At 40.3% G+C, this 22,094-nt stretch overlaps 1 protein-coding gene across 1 annotated transcript in view; it reads right to left on the bottom strand.

Moving 5' to 3' along the window:
- otud7a (OTU deubiquitinase 7A) overlaps positions 1-22,094 on the bottom strand; it is a 46,847-nt gene that overhangs the window by 21,217 nt on the left and 3,536 nt on the right. Inside the window, exons 2-3 of the mRNA XM_084365161.1 lie at positions 5,808-5,940; positions 913-1,066 (exon numbers count right to left, since the gene is read on the bottom strand). Of these exons, the coding sequence (XP_084221287.1) occupies positions 913-997 (85 nt within the window). The 5' untranslated portion in view covers positions 998-1,066; positions 5,808-5,940. The remainder of the gene's footprint in view (positions 1-912; positions 1,067-5,807; positions 5,941-22,094) is intronic.

The raw sequence follows: 22,094 nt of genomic DNA, 5'->3' as shown, positions 1-22,094 counted from the left end.
GATGCCGGCCTGCAAAGCTAAGCTAACACCCGCAAGAAGGCAGCAGGCATAATACTGAAATAGGACATCCATGCCCACGTCTGTCTTTGTCTGAGTGCACTGTCTTGTTTGGTGCCTGTTAGTGTCACAAGTATGCCCCGGTGGCTTTGAGCCAAGGCAGAATCAGAAAAAAAAAAATGACTGAGGGGGAGGGAGAGACAGACACCCAACACTTTAATTCTTTTATCAGACTAGACACCAGCTGCATAATAGACACACAGAGACAGAAAGATCTCCAGCACACACATCCTGCACAAGGATTTCATCCCCTAATGGAAGTCTGATTAATGTGCAGCGTGCTTTTATTCCTGTAAAGTAGACAAAACTGCATCTGCATTTAGAGCTCAGCATTTCTTTACTGCAGTTTGACCTGATCCGGGAATGCAGTGCGAAACTGGAACACTTTAAAAACTGGGAACAAAAACATTAACATTACTTTTACTAGCTCTAGATATCGCTGCCAATTCAGCTGACCATCAACCAGCTTTCTGTTGCTCGGTGCACTTTTTGCTCTCCTGTTTTGTTTTTGTTTTTTTTCCCCACCCACCACTGTATGTAAGCTATACAAGTGCCAGTAGCACTCTGCTCCTCAATGAGTTCCAATGAATGGGCACAAAGCTCTCCCAGGGGAGTGCACTCGTAAAACCGTCACTCTGGCCTCTAAATCAGCAAGCTGGCTCGCTGTTGCAATCCCTGCTCCTCTCCTCCCCTCCTTTGTTTCCTTTCTTTCCCTTTTTCCCCTCATTTCCTCTCCTCTTCTGTTCTTAACACTCCTCCGCTCGCTCGAGCGCGACCGCGGGGACATCAGGGAGCGGCTGATCAAAAAAAACTGAAATATTGCGTCTTCTAATAAGGACAGCGTCGGCCTCTTACCTTCCAGCAGGTCTCTTGCCAGACCAGGTTCAGCCCCCGTGGACCGAACAAAGTCTGACAGGACCGCGTCCATGTCCAGAGTCATGTGATCATGTGTGTGCGCTGCCCAAGGTGCAGCGGTGGCCTTGGTGGACGCCAGCCTTCACGTTCTCATCTGGAAGAAGCAACGAGAAACACAGCAGGCCTTAAACACACAGCAACTAACCCCCCTGTGAGAAAACAGTCATCGGACGGCCTCCTCTCTCTTATTTTAATCCCAGCCTGTTGTCTCAGCCTGCTTGTACTCATGTGTAATGCTTCATAGAGCTGATAGTTGAATAGCGCTCCACTCCCAGTGCTCCTCCCTGCACTTGCTAGCAGTCATAACATAATATCCAGCAGCACAGATGTAATATCAACAACACAGCCAGAGGTCGTATCCAGGACACACCTGCCTATCTCCAAAGCCTTTGGCCCACCGCCCACGATCATAACAACACTAACCCTCTTCCTGCCACCGAGTGTCAACCAGAGGTTTTCTGGGTATGATCCAGTTTCTTCAACCACATCAGTACTCAGAGCTGGACAGCAAGGAAGGATGTTGTTGAGTGCTTGTGGAGCCGGTGATTCAGTGTGATGTTATTTCGTAGAGGGAACATGGCTATATAGCACTCGGGCTCTAATGATCAACAAATACTGCCTTGTTAGATCATAAACAACACCGCTAAGATGCACTCCCTCGGCTCATGGAATGAATGAGTCGACGCATAGCTTTCATTCCACTTGAGGCTGTGTGGGTGACGGAGGAACGGAGCTCAGAGCATTGCCAGCGAAGAAACACACACCCACAGGTTTGCGGCTCTGACACGGGGCCCTCTGTGCGGACAAGAGGTTTGACTGCGGCTCAGGTCTGCGGCTTTGACCCAGAGAGGAGAGAGAGGGCATGCTGAAGACACTCAGACACTCTGCCCACACCTCTGAGCTCCGAGTGTAATTGTGCCACACTACATGACTGTCCGTCGGGTTTTGGCACAGTGTTGTAAACCAGCAGACACTGAATAGAGCTGATGCAAAGCAAATGCCGTTGTTTCCTGCTTCCTCGGCTGAGGAATATTAGTGGATTACTCTGACAGCAGGATGAACAGGACATCGTGGCATATTTTTTTTTACCAACCGTGACAGAACAATCTGAGAAACGTCCTCTCGGTCGGTATTATCGTCGCGTGAAAATCACAAGCTCATGACAAAAAAAAAAGACGGCTGAGCACTGCTTGATTGTCGGCATCGGAGAGAGAAATATCTTTGCTCAAGACCCAGCAACTTTAGTCTTTATCAAATGCATTATTAATGAGTCAAAGCTGCACTTAGGCTGTAGTTTAGCTGACCTAGTTACTGTCAGCCATTTGCATTGTGTTGCATTGTTGTACTGAGAGAATCTAAGCAGCTGTGAACTACAGGAAACACAGAGTGGTCAGCTGGAGCAGTCAGAACCAAAGTTTGTCAGGGATCATGAGATTATGGTCCATGCACAGGGACCATAAACCATGAACTAGTTGCTTATTAGCACGCATATTGGCTTCTTATTAGTCATTATAAAGCACTTATTAATGTGTTATTCTGCATGACCATATTCTACAACTACTTACACATTAACTTATTTAGGAAGTTAATGAGATTTCCCTCAATAATCTCCTGATTTCTTCTTATTGATGGTAAGTAAGGAAGTCGTCTTATATGAATCATGATTGTTTTTTTTTTATATGAATATTGGCCTTAAAAGGTTGCAATATCCGGACTCCAATATCATGACACATATTGCGAGTTCACAATTGGCAATGATGTTACAAACACTGATAAACTGTCGTGTCTGCATCATCGTTTCCAGAAATCTTTATTTCTGCCTGTCCGGACGTAAACACTGAAAATGGAGTTTCTGAATATCTTGGAAGGAGTTTTTCCAAAAACTCAGATTTCAGTGACCTAAAATGCTGTTTAGATGTACGAAAGGCCAAAACACATAGAAAAAGCTGCATTTAAAAAGAAAACCCATGTCCGTGTGTACCTACTGTACAGTAGCTCACTAGTAAAACATGTGTGGGTTAAGTGTCAAACTCCTAGTGAATTAGTAATTAGCAAGACCTCACTTTGGCTGGGAATATAATATTCTGAATTAGAAAGACTTGATCTATAATTATTTGGACGCTCTTAACACTTGCAATTTTGTGTTTTTATTTTATATATATATACACACACACACACACACACACACACACACACACAAACACACACACACACACATATATATATATATATATATATATACATATATATATATATATTATATTATTTATATTATATTTGGGGAGAGTGGTCATTCTTGTGGTATTACAACCTTACAGTATACGGCCTATGCTGAACAAAGCACGTCAAGATCGTAACTCAAACGACTGTAAAAATAACTTCCTTCACCACCTGAACTTGCATTGGCAATACTGTACTGACCTACTGTATACAGTCAGTATTTCAGAAATTTATTTTTTCTATTTTATTTTATTACCATTATCATCTTTATCGTTAGTAGTAGTAATAGAAGTATTGGTAACTTTTTCCTTTTTCTTCACAAATAAGCATATAAATATTGTAAGAATGACAAATGTAAAATTATTCTAATACCTTGCATTCTTACAATAAAGTTATCAAAAAGCAGTAATAAGGAGGTTATTTAGGGAAACTCTTTGGCTTCGTAGTAAAATATGGCAGAATAAGTGTTTTATAATGACTAACAAAGAGCCAATATGCTAATAATATGCATGCTAATAATCCATTCATTAACAGTTAATATGTGTACCCTGATATAAAATGTTACTGTTTTTAATAAAGGCCAGTGTACGTATTTAATTTGTTGTACACCTCTAACAGGCAATTCAAAAGGCTCTAAAGTAAGTCTGTGGGGCACGTGTCTCCTCTGAGGACCACAGAGACGACATATGTGCTCATCATTACGCTCTCTAGGGGCGGACACTTAACTCAGCACAGAATAATAGGCTGCCAATCAAGGAAGTATCAGAATAATGCTTTGCAGGCAAAAAGTCTTGAGTCTAGTGGTGTGGAACAAGACACATAAAAAAGCTGAATATTATAAGTCATGACCTCATCTTTTCCCTTAAGAACAGCCCTATTCAGATCGCTTTCCCTGTGGGAGGTAATTATGACTCAGAAACATGCTAATGCGTGTTTTTCTGCCTGACGTAAAGCCGTGTGGGCCAGAGGAACCTGGGACTGTTCAGCTTCCTGTTAATCATAATGACAATTTGCATATTTGTCACACACACAGTGGATCAGGCTTCTACATAACATGAATGCATTATAACAGCACAGTGAAGACGGAAAAAAATCTTCTTTAAAGGACAATGGATGTCTATATTTTTATTATTTTCAACATATCCCATGAAAAGATGAGAAGTAACAATGTGTTAATGCTCATACTATAGTTCACTTACTCATCAAGCACTGCACTAAGTACAATTCTGAAATACTTGTACTTGTTTCCATTTTATACTGATGTTTACTTTTTACTTGACAACAATTCAGAAGGAAAACTTGTACTTTTTACTCCACTACAGTTATATATACATTTATAATCAGTAGTTACTTTGCTGACTAAGATTTTAAATGCAAAACATACTGTATGATTGGCTTATAAAATATGACAGGGTGACAAACTAAACCACCCAACAGTATATAATGCAGTTCAAATCATCCGCAGCTCTACCAACTACGGCAAAATGCTTTCCACATTAATGCATAATGTATGTGACACTGTGTTTAGCAGTATGACAATCACAGGGCCCTCAGTTCAGCTTGCTCATAATACTCCTGCACTCTAACTTATACAACTTTTAATGTCAGACTTTAATGGAGTATTTCCTGCACTGTTGTACTACCACATTACTTCAGTAAGACAGTTGTGGAGAAAGTATCCCGATGTATTCAAAGTATTTAAGTATTATCAGCAAAATGTACTTAAAGTATCATAAGTAAAAGTACTTTAAAAGTGGGGTAAAATGGTCCTTGACAGTGTTTTGCTATTATGTATGATGATTTTGGATTAATTTTACAAATGCATTAATGTATATGCTGCATTTTACTCTTGTAGATGTTTGAGGGTGAGCTTATTTCAACTACTTTATACACTGTTGGTAGTTTAATCTACAGCAATGCATCATATTCTATAAGATCATCAAATGTTTTCAGTGTCGCTGCCCTGTCAGGACAGCATATCCCTAAAAAGTCAATCATTAATGAGCTCAAAAGAAGGGTTTGTAAATAGCTTCAAAAGTAAAGAGAGAAATTTATCAGATAATCACATTCAGCACACATGGTTCTCAATCAACAGGAGCAGGATGAAAGACTGTAATCTAAAAAAAGTAACTTAAACTGTCAGACAATATTTGCCACTGAGATGTAATGGAATAGATGGATACAGTTACATTCTACAAATTACAAATTATTGAGTTAAGTACAGGTACCTCATATTTATACCTAAGTAAAGTACTTCAGTAAATGTACTAAGTTACATTCCATCACTGCTAAAAGATCTGTATACTGACCAGGACAGTGTATGTGGGGTTGACTGAAACGAAAGTGCTTGTTTCATCATAATGAGTGATGGTGTTGAGTTTTAAATTGTTGTTGGAAAACAATGGAGGTCTGTGACACAGAGCTATAAATCAATATCTGCCCACACAGGCAATACTTGATAACAGGATCAATTCATCGCTTGTATTGGTCTTTTCATGGGATTTGCTGATAAGAAGAAAAACACAGAATACCTCTTTTTAATCTTATTTAGCAGCTGTCAGTGACAAACGTAGATGATTGCGACTCAACCTTCTTCTGTTAACAAACTCACATACTTTCTGTATTTTTGCTGAGGGTTGTTGAGAAGCCATCTGATGACCACGGGACTGTCCGGACCAGACGCAGCTCTAGTCCATGGCTTCAGAGGCAGCAGAGGAGAGGAGGAAGACACCGGGGATGCAGAGAACCCTGAAGCAAACACACACACACACACAGAAGCAAACACACACACACACACACACACACACACACACACACACACACACACACACACACACACACACACACACACACAGAGAGAGAGAGAGATATGAATATTGAAAGTGATCATCCTGAAACAGAAAGTTATGGCCCTTAGTTCTGATTCACTGACTTCAATTCGGCGCTGCTGTAAAACACCCGACCGACACGCACCTGTGACTGCATCAGTGTTAATGTGCAAGCCCAAAATTAGCCCTCAAGCCGTTACTTTCATCACATGTCATTTGGAAACCACTGTGTCTACTGACTGTTCATCAAACCGGCTGAGAGTATTTAACTACTGATCGAAAATCAAAGACTAATTTTCCTAATTTTGCATCTTTTTCTAAAAATGCGTTTTATGTCATTACGCCACTTAATCTCATGCTTGAGTCCTTTTCAAGCAGCAGAGGCTTTAATCTGCATTGTGATGTGTGTAACTACACCTGTCAGCTGTTGTGAGATCCCCATAAAGCAGCTTCGTTTCTTCTGAGGCGCTCATAAACATTCCCTTTAATTGCCTGAAGTTTTAGGTAGCAGCAGCACTTAAAAGCAGCCCCCACCTTCTGAAGGCGCTTTGACGTAATCACATTTCAGGTTCTCGCTTTAAGATGCAGGTGTGTGTGTGACCCCGACAGGGTAAGGAAAGTGCAGAGCTGGCCTCATGATCTTTGCTCTTACGTAACGAGAAACGCAAACATGCTGATCCCGCCGGTAAAGGCAGAGAAGGTTGATCCGGCGTGACGCAGCAGGCAGAGAGGGGCGATTATGTGGCGTGTGGAGGCAAACACACATTGAAACAGTGAGAGGAGAGTTTGAGAGAAGCCCCACACGGAGCAACAGTGGAAACTCCGAGCACACTCCCCCCCATTGTCCCCGGTGGATCACACCAGCCGACGACTCTCTCCACCCTCTCAGCAAGAACACTGCGAAGTGCTGAGGAGTTAGCGTCAAAGACCTCCTAAGTGCGACTGAAATATCCTTCAGTGTCATGCATAATTCACATGAACAGTAAAAAAAAAAAAAAGGTTCATATACTGGTATGTGTCCTCTATTTATTTGGACAACTTTTTTTCACAGCATCTTTAAAAACCAGAGCAATATCTCAATTGAAATGACAGCAAAGTAAATCTTAACTTAACTATCAGTTATACAGTGTTTGAACTAGAAAGTCACGGATTGGTTTCAATGTGGTTGTTTATTATTTGGCCCAAACCGTCACCAACAATGGTGGAACAACTACTACTCCTTCAACCATTGCCGCCGGGCCAACACGCCGCAGTACAAGTATAACTCACTCAAGCAGAAGTTACTTGACTGATATGATTCTTAGGTGGGATTGTTAAAAACAATTAAGCTGTAATTCTAAAGTAGAAAGCTCGTCTGGGTAACGGTCATTATGAAAGAGCAATGGAGAGGATCATGACCAACGTTTCAACATAAGTACGCACCACTGGCCACATTATCTCTTTCGTGATGCCGGTTTTTTTTTCTGATTGAGTAATCTTTCTTGTGAATGGAAAGAAGTTAAATGTTAAAATGATATTACAGTTCAGCGTATTGCTCACGGACACATCACGAGAAGGGGGGGATCAGACCACCGGCTTTACAATTAATGGCCGAACCGCGTGGAAAGCAACTAACTGGCTTTAACTGAGGTCTTAAGTACTTATCTAACTGCACTACATGTCAGAGGGGAAACTTGCCCTTTCTCTTCACATTATTTATTCATCTACAGTTAAGAGTCACTTTCATATTCAGATCTTAAAACATATAATCTGCTTTGAAAATATGGAGCATTGTTATGGACTAAATTATTAATTATCCAAGAATATAAATATATCTATTACACATCACAAAAAGTAGCTATTTTACAGGTCCGGTGTGTAGCATTCAGACAGATGTGGAAGGATCTATTAGGATAAATGGAACAGCTATGTTTTGATTAGTCTATAATAATCAAGTGAAACTAAGAATCATTGTGTTTTCGTTACTTGAGTCTTTTTTATCTATAGAGGGAGCAGGTCATCTTCCACAGAGTTCACCATGTTGCAGAGCCATGTTTCTACAGTAACCCAGAGTGGACAAACCAAACACTGGTTCTGTAGAGGGCCTTTCTTTTGTTTTTTTTCTCATATTTTTAGTGGCCACTGTAGGGGAGCATGTGGCGAGGGGTGTTCAGTTGGTTCAAATCCGGCACTCTCAGGGCTCAATAATAAAAAAGGACTGGCCAATTGCCTGGGCAAGTCAAATGCCACGTCAGGCTAGTAAATCTAGCGAGTCACTCACCGGATGCTAAGTGTGCTGTACAAAGATGGCAGTCAGCAGGGCAGAGAGAGCGTGCTCGCTCACTGACTCGTCTCCGGTGAGAGGGGGAAAGAAAAAATGTTTGCTTTGCATCTATGACAAACTGTGTCCGGATGATTCATTTAGTTTTTTAAGTTAAATTTAGATCAAACATGACGATTAACTTGAGTCTTTTGGTATTTGATAACTGCTAATAGTAAAGAAAAGTAAAAATACGGCAAGTGAAAATTGATTTCAGATACAAATAAAAAGCCTAAAACCCTGGCAGAGGTCCGATAATTACATATTATTGTCAGTACCTCTCTAAATTTAAGTTTTTAATGCAAGACAAGTATTTTTATAATGCTTAGTTGATACTATTACTTATGAAAATGGTCTTCTTCCATCACTAAATGTTTTTTAGAGAGCAAATACTTAACAAATTACAGAAATATTCAGGTGAATGTAGAATAAACGATTTTAGAGATCATCAGAAAGCACTTGATAATGCCACTCACTTATAATATTGAACGTACGCACACTGAATGTTTCCACACCTGGTGATTAGTCAGAGCGTGTCTGCTGGTATATTTAGGTCACAGATGAACAATGTTCTCTGCAGGCTACGTCTTTGATCTTGCGGTCTCAATACAAACACTCGACCACGGGGGGAAACGTGTGGCCGTGCAAACAGCTACCACCTTATTTTTCACTCGCATGTTCTTGCTCTCTTCAAATCTTCCAGACGTATTAGTAACAGAACAGAGCCGAGTTGTTTCCTTACTGTACTCACGCACACTGCATTGTTTACTTCCTATGGTCCACTGACCCGTGAGCACTCTGCCAGCAGTCCCTCCATATTTACAAGGGCCCGTTTGTAGACGGTAAAAAACAGCAACATGGGACTTGTTTCTTAATCAGTGGAGGAAAGTCTACTGAACTCTCCTTCAGCATCACAGTACACTCAACAGACACTGCGGCCACAATTGTAGCTGTTAGCATCAGATAGGCTATAAATGAAACACCTACTAAGCAAGCTCAAATAAGTTTTTTTCACAAATAACAGCCGTAATTTGGATTGCAAGCAAAACATTGTACAGGACTGACTATTATAAATGAGCCACCCGGGGAGCTGTCGGATCTCCCCTGCGGAGAGCCGTACGTTGCTGATTTTTGGTAATTTAAGGACCAAAAGACAAGCGGTTTTGTTCTCAAGTGACATCTAAAAAGCAGTATCTGTGACATGCGTGTATTTGACGACTTTTACCGCCGTGCCGATTCAATCATTATCAACTGTCAGTCACATCTAAAAGTATTCTTTACACCACGAGACAATAAACGTACCTGTGCGAATCCTCCAGTCGAGGTGGTGTCAAAGGTGTTAAAATGTAATTAACTTTTTTCAGAAAAAGAATACAGGCTCTCTTGTCAGTGAGTGCCTCTTACAAACAAAGCTGCTTAAAAAAATAATTAAATGCAAAACCACCCTGCAGTGTTCATCTTGACACTGTAGAACAGCTCCACACCCACTACTTCCTTTTTATGTATAACACTATTTGAAGCTTCACTACTTTAAAACCAACAGTAAACCAGTTGGCTGATTAGCACGTGTGAAACGATTTAACAATGAAAAACGTGCAGCCTTTTCTCTGTGAATACTTTAGAGTGCAATACAGTCACAGGAAAAATGACACACGAGTGGTTCCCCCCCCATCGACAGAAGCTTATTTCTCTCCCGTAAAAGGTCCATCTTTCCATGATGTGCATGTACATACGTAGCTATTTCAGAGTAATAGGATGAGTTATAGCTATAGAGATGGAGATAATTGTCTCCATAGTGAGTGGGGATCGCCCACATGCGAGGCAGATACACAGCAGGTGGGAGGTGAACATACTGTACAAACACTTATACTCCACTCTTTGCACTGCATCTCCTCCGTAACTGGAAAATGGTCGGGCTGTGAATCCTATACAGGCACACCAAGGTTAACAGCAGCGTATACATTTGCAGTTAAGCTCTTAAATAAGCTTTTAAGAGGCAGCTTCTATTTTGACTTGGAGTTTTATGTTTTTCGCTAATGTGAGTTTATGTAGATGTCAGAGTACACTTGTGTAGACTGTGTGCTACAGCATAAAAATACTGAAGCTGTGAAGGAACATTTTTTTTTTTTTTTTACTTTCCACACTGTTATCGTTTTATGATTTGTTTCCACTTTCCATAAATCTGCCTCGTCTGCTTGTACTTCGGCTTACGACTTCCTCTTTAATACAGAATGCTTTTCCACAACTCCCAAAGAGCTGCTTCCAAAACAGAGCATACAGGCACACATGACACGCTGTGACAGACGTTCATACTAACAGAAACCCCTCACGGCATGATGCCAGTTCTGGTCACATGAGGTGACTATCAGTGGAGAAATTGGTATGTCTGGTATTTGTTTCGTATGATGGAATGGTATGAAAGATTAGCCGACTAAGTCCCCTTTAACAGCCTTATAAATGTAAGTAATCCCAAATAAAGTCTTTCTTAACACTGTAGCCGTGGAAATAACTTTGCATCACGTCACACTGTCTGGGCCAATTACACTGAACAAAACAAAAGGCCCAGTAATGTAAGATATTTCATGAATATTACTGCAGCTCGTTAGTGTTGAAGTGTCGGGGTGTTGATTTTCTATTTCATTGAGTGATGAATGGAAATAAATGTTCCCTTTGGAGTAGACAAAGTCTTTCGACTGTTCACTGTTAACAATGAAATGTTTTATAAACCATTTATTTAGCAATTGTGATGGTTTGTAAATTTGTCCTCCAAATAATGTCTGTAGATGAACCGCACAGTTTTTATTAACCATTTATAAACACCTGTTGCAACTTAACAATAAACAATTGCTGAATAAATGGATTACAAAAACATTTTAGTGTCTTTTAACAGTGAAATAACTAAATAAACAATACATTTACCATTTATTAATGATGGTTATTATGAAGTGTTATCAAGAATCTTTCTTACACCCCTAAATATATAATGTGAAACGGCTCACTCACTTTATTATAGAATGTATTGAGGCTTAATTAAATTACGAAAATCTAACATGCTCTATACTGCATCCTCGTATACAATCATAGAGGACAAAAGTCCGGCTCACTGTGGTTATTAACAAACAACCAATCAGGAAAAATCACTTGGAAAACAAACAAAAAATGTTAAGAAAAAACGTTAGCACATAAAGTAAACTCTGCCATGAGGAAGGTGTCTCATCATCAGTGGAGAGGAGGCTTAGCAGCTGAAGATTTTGTTTTTTAAATGTTTATTATTAGAACCGAAACAATTAGTTGACTAATGGATTAGCTGATTGAAAGAAAATTGACTAATTGTGATAAGTGCTCTTACACACTTCCTGTTTCCAGCACTTCGAGTGTGAGATTTTTCTGTTTTCTCTTTTTTCTCTTATATAAAGGGATATTGAATATATTTGGGTTTGGGACTGTTGTATCAGTACACACAGTGAGCTAGTATCAAGCATTTACCCACTAAAAACACATTTTTTACATTTTTATTTGTTTTAATCGCTGTGGGAAATAATCAGGTATTCTTCTAGCCCTAAATATCTCGGACAGATTGCTCTGTATGATCTGATTTGAGAAATGTATTACTCTTGAATACATTAAACTCTTTATCTTCAGTTAAATCTCTCTCATGTCTCTGCATGTATAATGTATACTAAAGAACACTCACAGATGTGTAGTTTTCGCTACATATGAGATAATATATCGATATGAGATAACCGCAGAATGTGATTGACAAAACACATTACAATATTAAACAACAATTGTGAATGAGACAGTTAATCTGATGGGACTGATTCAATATACCCTTCTAGCTCACTCCACAGCTTCCCACCATAGCAAGTGGCACTAATCCACAGAGTCAAAGCGACCTTTGAAACCTGAAACCTGAGCCCGATTTACAAAACAGTGGCAAGAGACCTGTCCAGCAAGGCCGGGACATAAGGTGTGGGCTTGTTGGTTAAACACAATTTAAGTCACTCAAACCACAAAGAGTCTGATCCCTCCTCTGATGGACGGACTATTTTTGATTCTCCAAGGCAGGCAGAGAATGAAATTGTACATTCTGGCTCGGACATACGGCTCCATCGGGCCAATGTGGCTTCATCACCAGCGTGTGAGCTGAGCCGCAGTCAGCCGGGCCAAAGCACCGGCAGGCTCAAACTGCTGTGTTCAACGCTGCTAGATAACCACCCTATGATCCCCGTCTCCGGAGCGCATATGTGTGTGTGCAAAAACACTAACCATCGCATGTTCGCTCCTCAGTGTGCCCTCAGTGTGTTTACCAATCTCAAAGCCAACAGAGCAAGTGCTTCCACAAAGGGCTGCCAAAACACAGAAGACAGCTAATAAAAGATGGCATTCATTCTCATCCAGTTCTTACTCACATGCCTGTGCACGGCGAAATGTCAAGCCTCAGTTATGGTCTGGAAAAAAACAAACATGTTTTCCTGAAACAATGGCTATTTTAATATACTACGAGATGGAAACACTAAAGCCAGACGACAGTTTCAAAACAATGTGTAGCTATTGTTGATGTAATTCGATGAATAAAGGTAGCAACAGCAAACAGTGTTACATTAGACTTGGCGTAATTGTATATTGGAGAAACAAATGAGCACATTTCCAGCGAAACAGATCATTTCCACCTTGCATCGGCAATCAACACAATCCATTAGCCTGCTTCATAACACAGCACCCTTAAGTGGCATGGAAAATTCATGTAATGGGATATTATAATGTCTTGCCAAACTACATACTAACCACTTCCACTATTTCAAAGTCCTTGCTTGAGAGCAGCAGATTCAATCAGTGAATTTCAATGCAGAGTGGAAGCAGCACTTGCTATTCAGCCTTCATATCAGTCAGTCAGCCTCAATCTCTGTCCCTCCTCCTCCTCCTCCTCCTCCTCCTCCTCGTCCTGCAGCCACAATGGCAAGCTTGTACTTGAGGTGATTGTGTATGTGCCTCACCAGTGCTCGGCGTCTAGCGGCAGCAAACGCGTGCGTGTGTGTGTACATCCAGGCGGCCTATGGAATGCATGACGTGTTTCAATCAGCGCCTCGGACGCCGTATTCGAGTGAGTGCTCTTCACCCGGGCGCCGGCTCATCAAGTTAAGCCATTTTGATTTTTTGAGAGCTCCATCAATGTCTGTCTTTCTCTCCATCCACCACCTGGGAGTGTGCCGAGGCCCTCCTCATCCATCCATTATGCTCTGTTCGCTAGTGGGACTCCCCCTGCCTTCAGGACCCGCAGACGGCGTTTATTAGCTGTGACCTCACAGCACCCTGACACCCTGAGAAAGCAACAGCTTACAGATGCAAGAGGATGGAGAGCAACAGAGAGAAAGCCAAGAAGGTGGAAGGACTGTTGCATGTCAGTCAAACACTAACCACTCCTTGACAGGAGGCAGACAGAGAGCGTAATACTCCTAAGTCTTGACCTTTGGACGGTCTGTAATCAAACCATACACACTGGCACAAATACCTCCTCTTTCTCTCTTTTAATCCTTCTCTAAACTTAAAAAAAAAATACCCAGACTTCTGTGCAGTAGCCCCTCACATGCTGCGAGAAAGATGCTGCTAGAAGCAATAATGTCACTTTGCATCTCATTGCTGCGCTGCACACTGCCAGCACAGCATATGCATGGAGCGGGGAGTTGTTGTCAATTTGCACTAAATGCATCATCGCATTAATATTTGAGGCAAATGTCAATTAATGCTGCAGTGGACAGCAGGAGTGTGTATACCTGAGGGACATCAGTGTTCCTAGAAAACCTTTCAGCTTTTGTAAGAAAGTTAAGAAGCTCAAGCTATGAACTTGGCATCAAAATTAGGGCTGCAACTTTTATTTTACGATTATTTTGATGATGGTGATTTTAATGATCCATCGTGATTAATAGGAATGACAAGTATACTACTGAAATCATGACGATGTGACATTTGTTGGAGTCTGTACCAAACAAACATGTTATTACAGCCAACAAGGCTGCCAAACGGCCGACTACAGTTCGAGTCACACCAGTGGACATTTTAAGGACACCTGGGGACATTTCCAGCTGTTTCTGTGGTGACAAGGCCTGTTGTTTTTTTTGTTAAGGGGACCTGCGGACATTTCCAGCTGTGTTTGTGATGACCAAAACCGGCTGTTTTGCAAGCACACTAAAAGCAATGTTCAGTATTTTCACTATGAGCAATAAATACATTTTAAAAAAGCGACTGATAGTTCTTCCGTCTGACCTTAAAGTCGAGACAAATGTTCAGGTCCAACAGACCTGCAGCTCAGCTGTGTGTGCAGTGTGCACCCAAACAAAGAGCTGGTTGCTGAGGGGCACGGAACAAGATCATAACCCCTTAAAATGTCAGTCCCTGCAGCCTTCCAAACACAGCGGCCAATACCTCTTTTTCCCAGGCTGGGCCCTTTTCGACAGAGCGCCACAAGCAGACAGCTGCGACTACAGAACAAAGCCTTACCGAAGCAGAAGGTTCCTGACTTTCTGTTGATTAGAAGAACACGGCGAAGAAAGGAAAAAAAAAAACAGCTGTGGATATAAATTACACACTTAGCAGCTATTGTGAGGTATATTAATGACATGGTGAAAAGAAGTTTTCGAGCATGGAAGCTGGGACGTCATATACACACAGATGAGACGTAAAGAACTGCTTGCGATCTGAATAATTATCTTCTGATCCAATGTGAGACAAACTAGCTGAAGCCAGCTGGTGTTTGTGCTGAGGGAGGGTGTCCTCTCAAGTGTTGAAGACACACAAATTTTTGCTTGCTTCCTCTGTCCTCACAAGCTCAAAGAACTCTAACGCAACTCTCAAAGGCATCTGAGAATATGATATTAGACTAATAGGCTTTATTGAGGGCGGGCTGTCACTGTACATATTTGTACATCTAAGCCCAGTATAACGATAGGTTATAATGCACAATCTGATATTGCCGTGTTGGTGTTGATGCTGGAACGTCATAATTAATGTGGCTCCAGTACCGTAATTGCAACTGACCGATCACATCTTTGTAATGTCATTGCTTTGCGACTCCATTAGCCTGAGTGGGGGGTTTTCCCCAGACACTTTTAACTGAGTAGATGTTGTTGTTTCCTGTATTCACCCTCTAACAGGTGGGTTAATACTTGTGTCTCGATATACTTGCAGGAGACAAATTATGGCAACATTTTGTAATTTCATCCTGAGGAAGTGTTTGAGGCCAAATCACAGTGCGGAAATTGATTGAACCGTCCATCACCTGCTTGTTACTGCTTCAGTTCATTTTGTTGATCTGTATGGTTATGATAACTATTTTAGCTGAATTGGTTTGCTTGGTTTTTTTTTGTTTACCATGGTGTAATGTCAGCATCATTGTAAATGAGGGTCACCCTCAACAATCCCTCAGAGAATCTTAAATAAAGGGGAAATAATTTCTGTTAATGTTTTCAAGATCAATGAGTTAAGTGTAGAGGGCAACTGTAGTGCCCCTGTGCCTTTTCTATAAACTACATACATCTTCCATCTAAACTAATACTTTAAAAAAAAGTGAGTTGGATTTGTCCTGCTCTCATGTAATGTCTGTGACGTCCATGATTTGAACCCAAACTTTGTTTTCCTAAAACTGAGCAAATACAGTAGTTTCCTAAATCTAACGAAACAGCAACAGAAAACTGAAAAAGAAATGGGAAATAATAAGTGAACTTAGTATAAAAGTAATAATAAACAGTATAATAACATGTTCCTATTGGGACACGAACCTCAGCCTCCTGGGTAACAGTCCTGTACTCAACCCATTCAGCCACAACAACTTATGATGTTCAAGGAGCAACACCAACACGGGGGATATCAGATAGACCAGGTGAATCCACACTTTCTGTTTCAGACAAGAAACACAGAGCACATAGCTCATGTTCTCTTGTCAACCTGATTATTTCATTTTGGTACCATGAGAAAAAAAACAGCATTTTTTGCTGCGAAGCTGTGCACAGTGTCACGTTGCCAAGATCACTTTCAGTAGTGGCTTTTTTAAACAAGCATCAGCGATGTAATAAAATATCAAGGATATATTTGTATTCATCTGAAACTCGGGTTCAATCACAGGCCAGCTACGATGTCCTACAGCGAGCCCCAAAACTAAGAATTTCATTTTCTCTGAAGAAAATCCAATAAGAAAGGAAACGCTAGAACAGATTGTTTTGACACCTGTTATATCTTAGCCTCTACATCTCACAATACCTGTATTTTACAATGTGGTACCACTATTGGATGCGTGGGTGTGCGCACAGTTGTGCATGCACACTCAAGTAGGCGGAGAGGGCAATATCACATAACCTTATTCTTAATTTAGAATCTGAAGAAAAAGAGATTAAAACCCATAAACCCGGAGGTTCCTGAATAAAAACACAAGAGTTTTTCTGGCTATAACACCAGAATGCACCACTTTTGTACTCTTTGTACAGCCCTTCTTTCAGTCAGCTGTCACAGTGTCCTTTGGCGAGGTACTTAGACCCCTTGAGGTCAACATAGTGAAGGTGGGTGCAGTCACTTAAAGGTAAATTAATAATTATAGCTATGAGCTATGGTTATAGCCTCCCCCAGCCCCTTAGAGGAGTATTTTCCATCTCCCCGGTGTAGTACATGAGGATGCTTTTCAGTTTCTGAGTCCCAGTATTGAGACCAGTTATGTTCCAATACGGGTCTCAGTACCTTTGTTTTTGAAAACTTTGCGCATACACTCAAATCAAACCACACATAGAGACAAAGAAATACATGCACAATGGTTTGGTCTGTGTTCACACATCAAACCACTTTTTCTGCAGAAATGTTTTCAACTGAAACCTCTAGAGTACATGTGAATTTAGACATTTTCCTGCCAGCTACATTATATACTGTATATACACAAGTAGCTTGGGTTGCACCATTTGATGGCAACAATAATAAAATGAAGGTGGAATGAACTACTGTGGGTATGAGTGTTCAGTAACCTGAAGTACAACACACACAGAGTTTAAATAAATAAGTTAAAAATTAAAATATTCTCAAACAGACAGACCGGAATCGAAACAAGGATCTGAGCATTGTGCTACAATATTCACATACTCATACTGAGCAGAATGCGCTGCTAAGTCTCATTGAAGGAAGCTACATACATTACCCTGAATTCAACCACACCCCAAGTGCTTCCGGCACTTCACTACTCTCGGTTTGGCTCATTGACACCCAGACTCTGCCGGTCAAGAAAACATGATCAGGGCACAAGTCAACAATTAATGGAAGCTGCAAAAGCTGCAGTTTGGATGAATATGATGCATGTGTCATAGGGTTAGGGTTATGTCATGATACACAATATATATTTCAATACAGCTCCTCAAAAGTGCTTCCTGATTGCTACGACTGAACGACAAATTCAAATATCACAATGTTCTTGACCAAATACCTCGTTATCGATATTCCAACTATATTGTACTTTCACAAAATGTTAACACAATGAGATTTTGATAAGTTATCAACAGTAATGTTGACACAGTGACTAAGTGGATAAAAGCAAGTGTTAGAACAAGTAGAACAGTCTCATAAGTTCAGAAAATTACATCACTTTACTGTAACGCAGCCTTTAAAACCAGGAAAAGACAACACTTATGTCATGTCATGTTATGATGATACTATATATAGTCTCATATTACAATAACAATATAATATCGATGAGTTGCCCAGCTATGATTATTTATTCATTTACTCCCATTGCCCAGGACCAAGATGGACTTGAAGCCTCAAAAAGAAACACTAGACGTCAGTTATGTTGTTTGGAGCCTTGAAGAAGACCTAATGGTGGAAACATGTTTTTTTAATGACTGGACTTTTAATGATTTAGCCACTATTATAAAAGTTGTTAATACTTTTTCCTGTTTGAAGTGCCTGGATTGTTTTTTAGAGACCCTTTTTCCCTTTTTCCAAGAGCACCGACAATTTTTATCTACATTATATAACCTAGAGTCATTTTAGACATCAGTTATTGTTGTACTAGTTTGAGCCACACCTGTTCTGCCAAGAAACTTTTTTCTCTGTTGGCCTCTTTGATGATTAAAAAAAAAAAAAATCTTAGACTTAGTTACTTTGTCTGATGCCTGTTCTCTAAACTGTCCTTACACGCACCCACAGAGAGGGCACTCAGTGGGTGTGGGTGCATTGCGGAGGAAAGATGTGTCATACTCAGACCAGTATCAGTAACTGACATTTATTATTATGTTGTAGTGAAAGACGATGCAAAAAAATGATGCTTCCTTTTTGTATATCAAAGGATTTTTACTAGAAAATGTGTTTTAGAACCAGCAGAGATGATTAGTTGAAGTGATTTACTGATCTGGTACAGCCTACAGTATGGTCTGATTTCTCACTGATATGGTGGTCATTAAAATGGTAGCACTGTCACCCAAGATCTCAGTTCTGGTTGATTTAACGCCCATGGTTACTAGCATGTATGGGTCAGAACTGAAGGTCACAGAGCTCTGGGACATTCCTTGAGCAGCAGCGGACACAGCCATTTTCAAAAACTACTACATTGTGATTAGGGCTGCACGATATGGTAAAACATTATATTGTGATTATTTTTGACATTTTGAAAAAATATAGCGTAACCAAAAATGTAACATAAAACGCCACTTTGTTAATTAGTGCTATATATATTTTTTCTTTTTGTGTATTTGTGAGCCATTTGTTTGGAATAACTTGCAGGCGAGTCGTTGATGTGAGAATAACCAGTCACTGTTAGTTATGCAATAAAGCCAAAATAGAAACATTTTTCAGATTTTCATCATTTTAATGTTATTCTATTCCATGTATTGACCCTCTGTAATTATATATGTATTAGAGCTGCACAAGTAATAGAAATATTACTATTGTGATGCACTCCCCGTTATCCTGAATCATATTCTGGGACCTGTAGTACTAAACCATACTTCCTTGTAACAATGGGTGTCGCTAAATTAAACAGAACCGCAATCTTAAAAATATAGTATGTAACATTTCTGCATTGCAATGAATAAAAGCAAACAGACCTTATCCCAAATATTTCCAACAATGTTCAAACCCAGAGAAATCCACAATTTCATTCAAGGTAACGGTGCGTTTTATTGGGTCACCTGTCGCTACAGCTTCTGGGAGAGAGTCAGAGAGTGAGGAGGGAAGTCGGCGAACATGACTAAACATAACGTGGATGAGACTTTATTCTCGTCTGTGAACAACTCTTCCCCGAGTCACACTGATAGATTTTCATCAGCAGCGGTGGTTGTTCAACAATGAAGATAACTCCCATGATCCCACGCTACATATGTCTTTTGTTTTGGTTTGACTGAGAGATCCCTAGCCGCAGAAATTACATTCTGTGCGTTTAAATTGAGGCACTAAACTGTTCATTACAGAGTTGTCAATCTGAGCATTGCATACCTTTGCATTCTGCTTTCGAAAAAAGCATCATAGGACGCAAATAGATCGTATGAATATGATTTGGTATATTCCAAACATATCGTATATATCTTTATAACAATTAACGAGTCAATCCTAGAAATTCTGATCTAACATGGGGTCCAGACGGCACAATTGAGAAAGTATGTAGGTGGGGGGATGGCCAATGAATATGTCGATGGAAGTAAGAAGGAGAGGCATAAAAAAGCAGTAGGAGGAAAGTAGCTGCAGGGTGAACAATCGGAGCAGATCTTCACCACACATGAATGTACAGTATATGTGCAACTAAACGGCTGTTAACAGATGCTGACGTCAAAGTAATTTCCGCGCAAGCCTTCATAAGATAAATATAGTGTATGAAAATATAGGCTACCGTACTTCTTGACCCTCTTGAGTCATCTCAGATCTCTTCTTCTTTATCTACCCAGAAAAGAGACAACATAGATGGGAGAAATATTTCTATCGCTGAGAATGAGCAAATTTACTCCCCAACGCTCCACGAATTGGCTCTGCTAAACATCTGATGAGATGTGTTGTCATATATTTTGGAGGAAAGATGGAAGAAGGGGCAGTGACAATGACAGACCGCAGAGCATTTGTTTTCTCTACTTAAGAAATTGAATGACGAAGGGAGCAAGCTGAACAGCAGCACTGTTGCTCTTCTTTTCTCAGGGTTACGTCTAACATGCGTTTCCTGTTTAATATCTCCTTCAGCGGAAAAAAAATCACGAGACAAAATGGAGATACACTGAGTTTCCAACAAATTCAGCTGGAATTTTGAAGAGAAAAAGAGGCCTGACCTCTTTTTCTGAATGAATGAAAATGACCTACGCTGTGGGCCTGCATGAATCTAAATTGAGTCACCAAGGGTATCCTGTGCAACAGCGTTCTGTTTGATTTAGAAACTGCTCCCTTGCTGATTCGACGCAGGACTGGGGATGGCTGTGCCCATCGGGCCTTGTGGGGAGAATGTTACAGTGCCAGACCTCTCCAGCAGCCAGCCTGCTCCCAGACTCAGCACCAGACAAGTGAAGCAACACAAATGCAATTAGGTGCAGGAAGTGCAGACACACACATGTACACACAGGCGTACAAAAGCTATGGGTGTCACAGAGGATATCTTCTTGGCAAAACCTTACATCCAACTCCTGTTGCTGCCTGTGTCACATTAGGATAAAGACTGAGAAAAAGCTCTGTCTGTCAAATGCAAATACTGTGGTGTCTTTGTGTCTGAGGTTGTCACTTTCAGCCTTGATCATATCAGCTCCTCTTTGGTGAGGAAGGTTTAGTCTCTGTAAAAAAAAAAAAAAGAAACCCCAAAAACCCAAGACATCAAGCTTTACTTGTCATCTAAACGTTCCACAGAAACATCTTTTGCTAAACTTGACGGTTAACTGGAACCTCAGTGGTCACTGTTTCTGTTACATAACAGAAAGGTAACACACAGCAAAGGTTGCGATGAGGTGCTGATCACTGGAAGAAGACTAGAAAGCAGAAAAAGGTGCCACACATTCTGGCTCTGTATGCATTTTTCTTTTTGATCTGACGATGTTTCGGCCCTCGGGCCTTCTTCAAGATCAACAACTATACTGAGACACAGGCACTGATATGTTAGATAGGCCAGACTCCAGTAACACATGAGATAGTAATCAGACAATCAACCTCAATCAATGAAGAGGCCGTGATTGACTAAAAACTTGGTGACAGGCTACAGCAAATCAAATTACTTCAAATGTAGAAAAAACAATGTTTCATACCAAATGTAAAAATTAAAATTTTACACTTCTTTTGGTTAAATACCTTCCAAATATTGAATGAATTGATACTACTCTAAAAGGTGTTACGGAGAACAGTAAACATTAACACTAAATTAATATCATAAACAGTTTTATCTAAATATCCAATGATACAGGTACATTCCTGAAAACATTTCACGTAAAGATTTCTAATAGATGAACAGAAAAGGTTAAGGTTGGCTTATATAACATATCAGTGCCTGTGTCTCAGTATGTTCAATGTTCTCAAAGACGCATCAGATTAAAAACAAAAATGTGTATGATAACATTTTTTCATTATTTCCTACTTTCCACTATCTCTGTTACATCATAATAGCCAAAATACATGCTGTATGGCACAGCAATATACATCCAATTCAGGGTTTGTGTCTTCAGGGGCAGTAAATCAGAATATTATAACAAGCTTTGCTATTATATTGTATATTATAATCACAAAAGTGAAAGTTGCAAATAGACAGTGAGAGTTCATGTAGCTCTGTGGTGTAGCAGAGCTTTATCCCA

The sequence above is a fragment of the Pagrus pagrus genome (genome assembly GCF_965226575.1).
Source record: "Pagrus pagrus genome assembly, chromosome: 10".
In the NCBI taxonomy this organism is placed as follows: Eukaryota; Metazoa; Chordata; class Actinopteri; order Spariformes; family Sparidae; genus Pagrus; species Pagrus pagrus.
The sequence above is the reverse complement of the archived record's forward strand: the minus strand, read 5'-3'. Positions and strand labels throughout refer to the sequence as shown.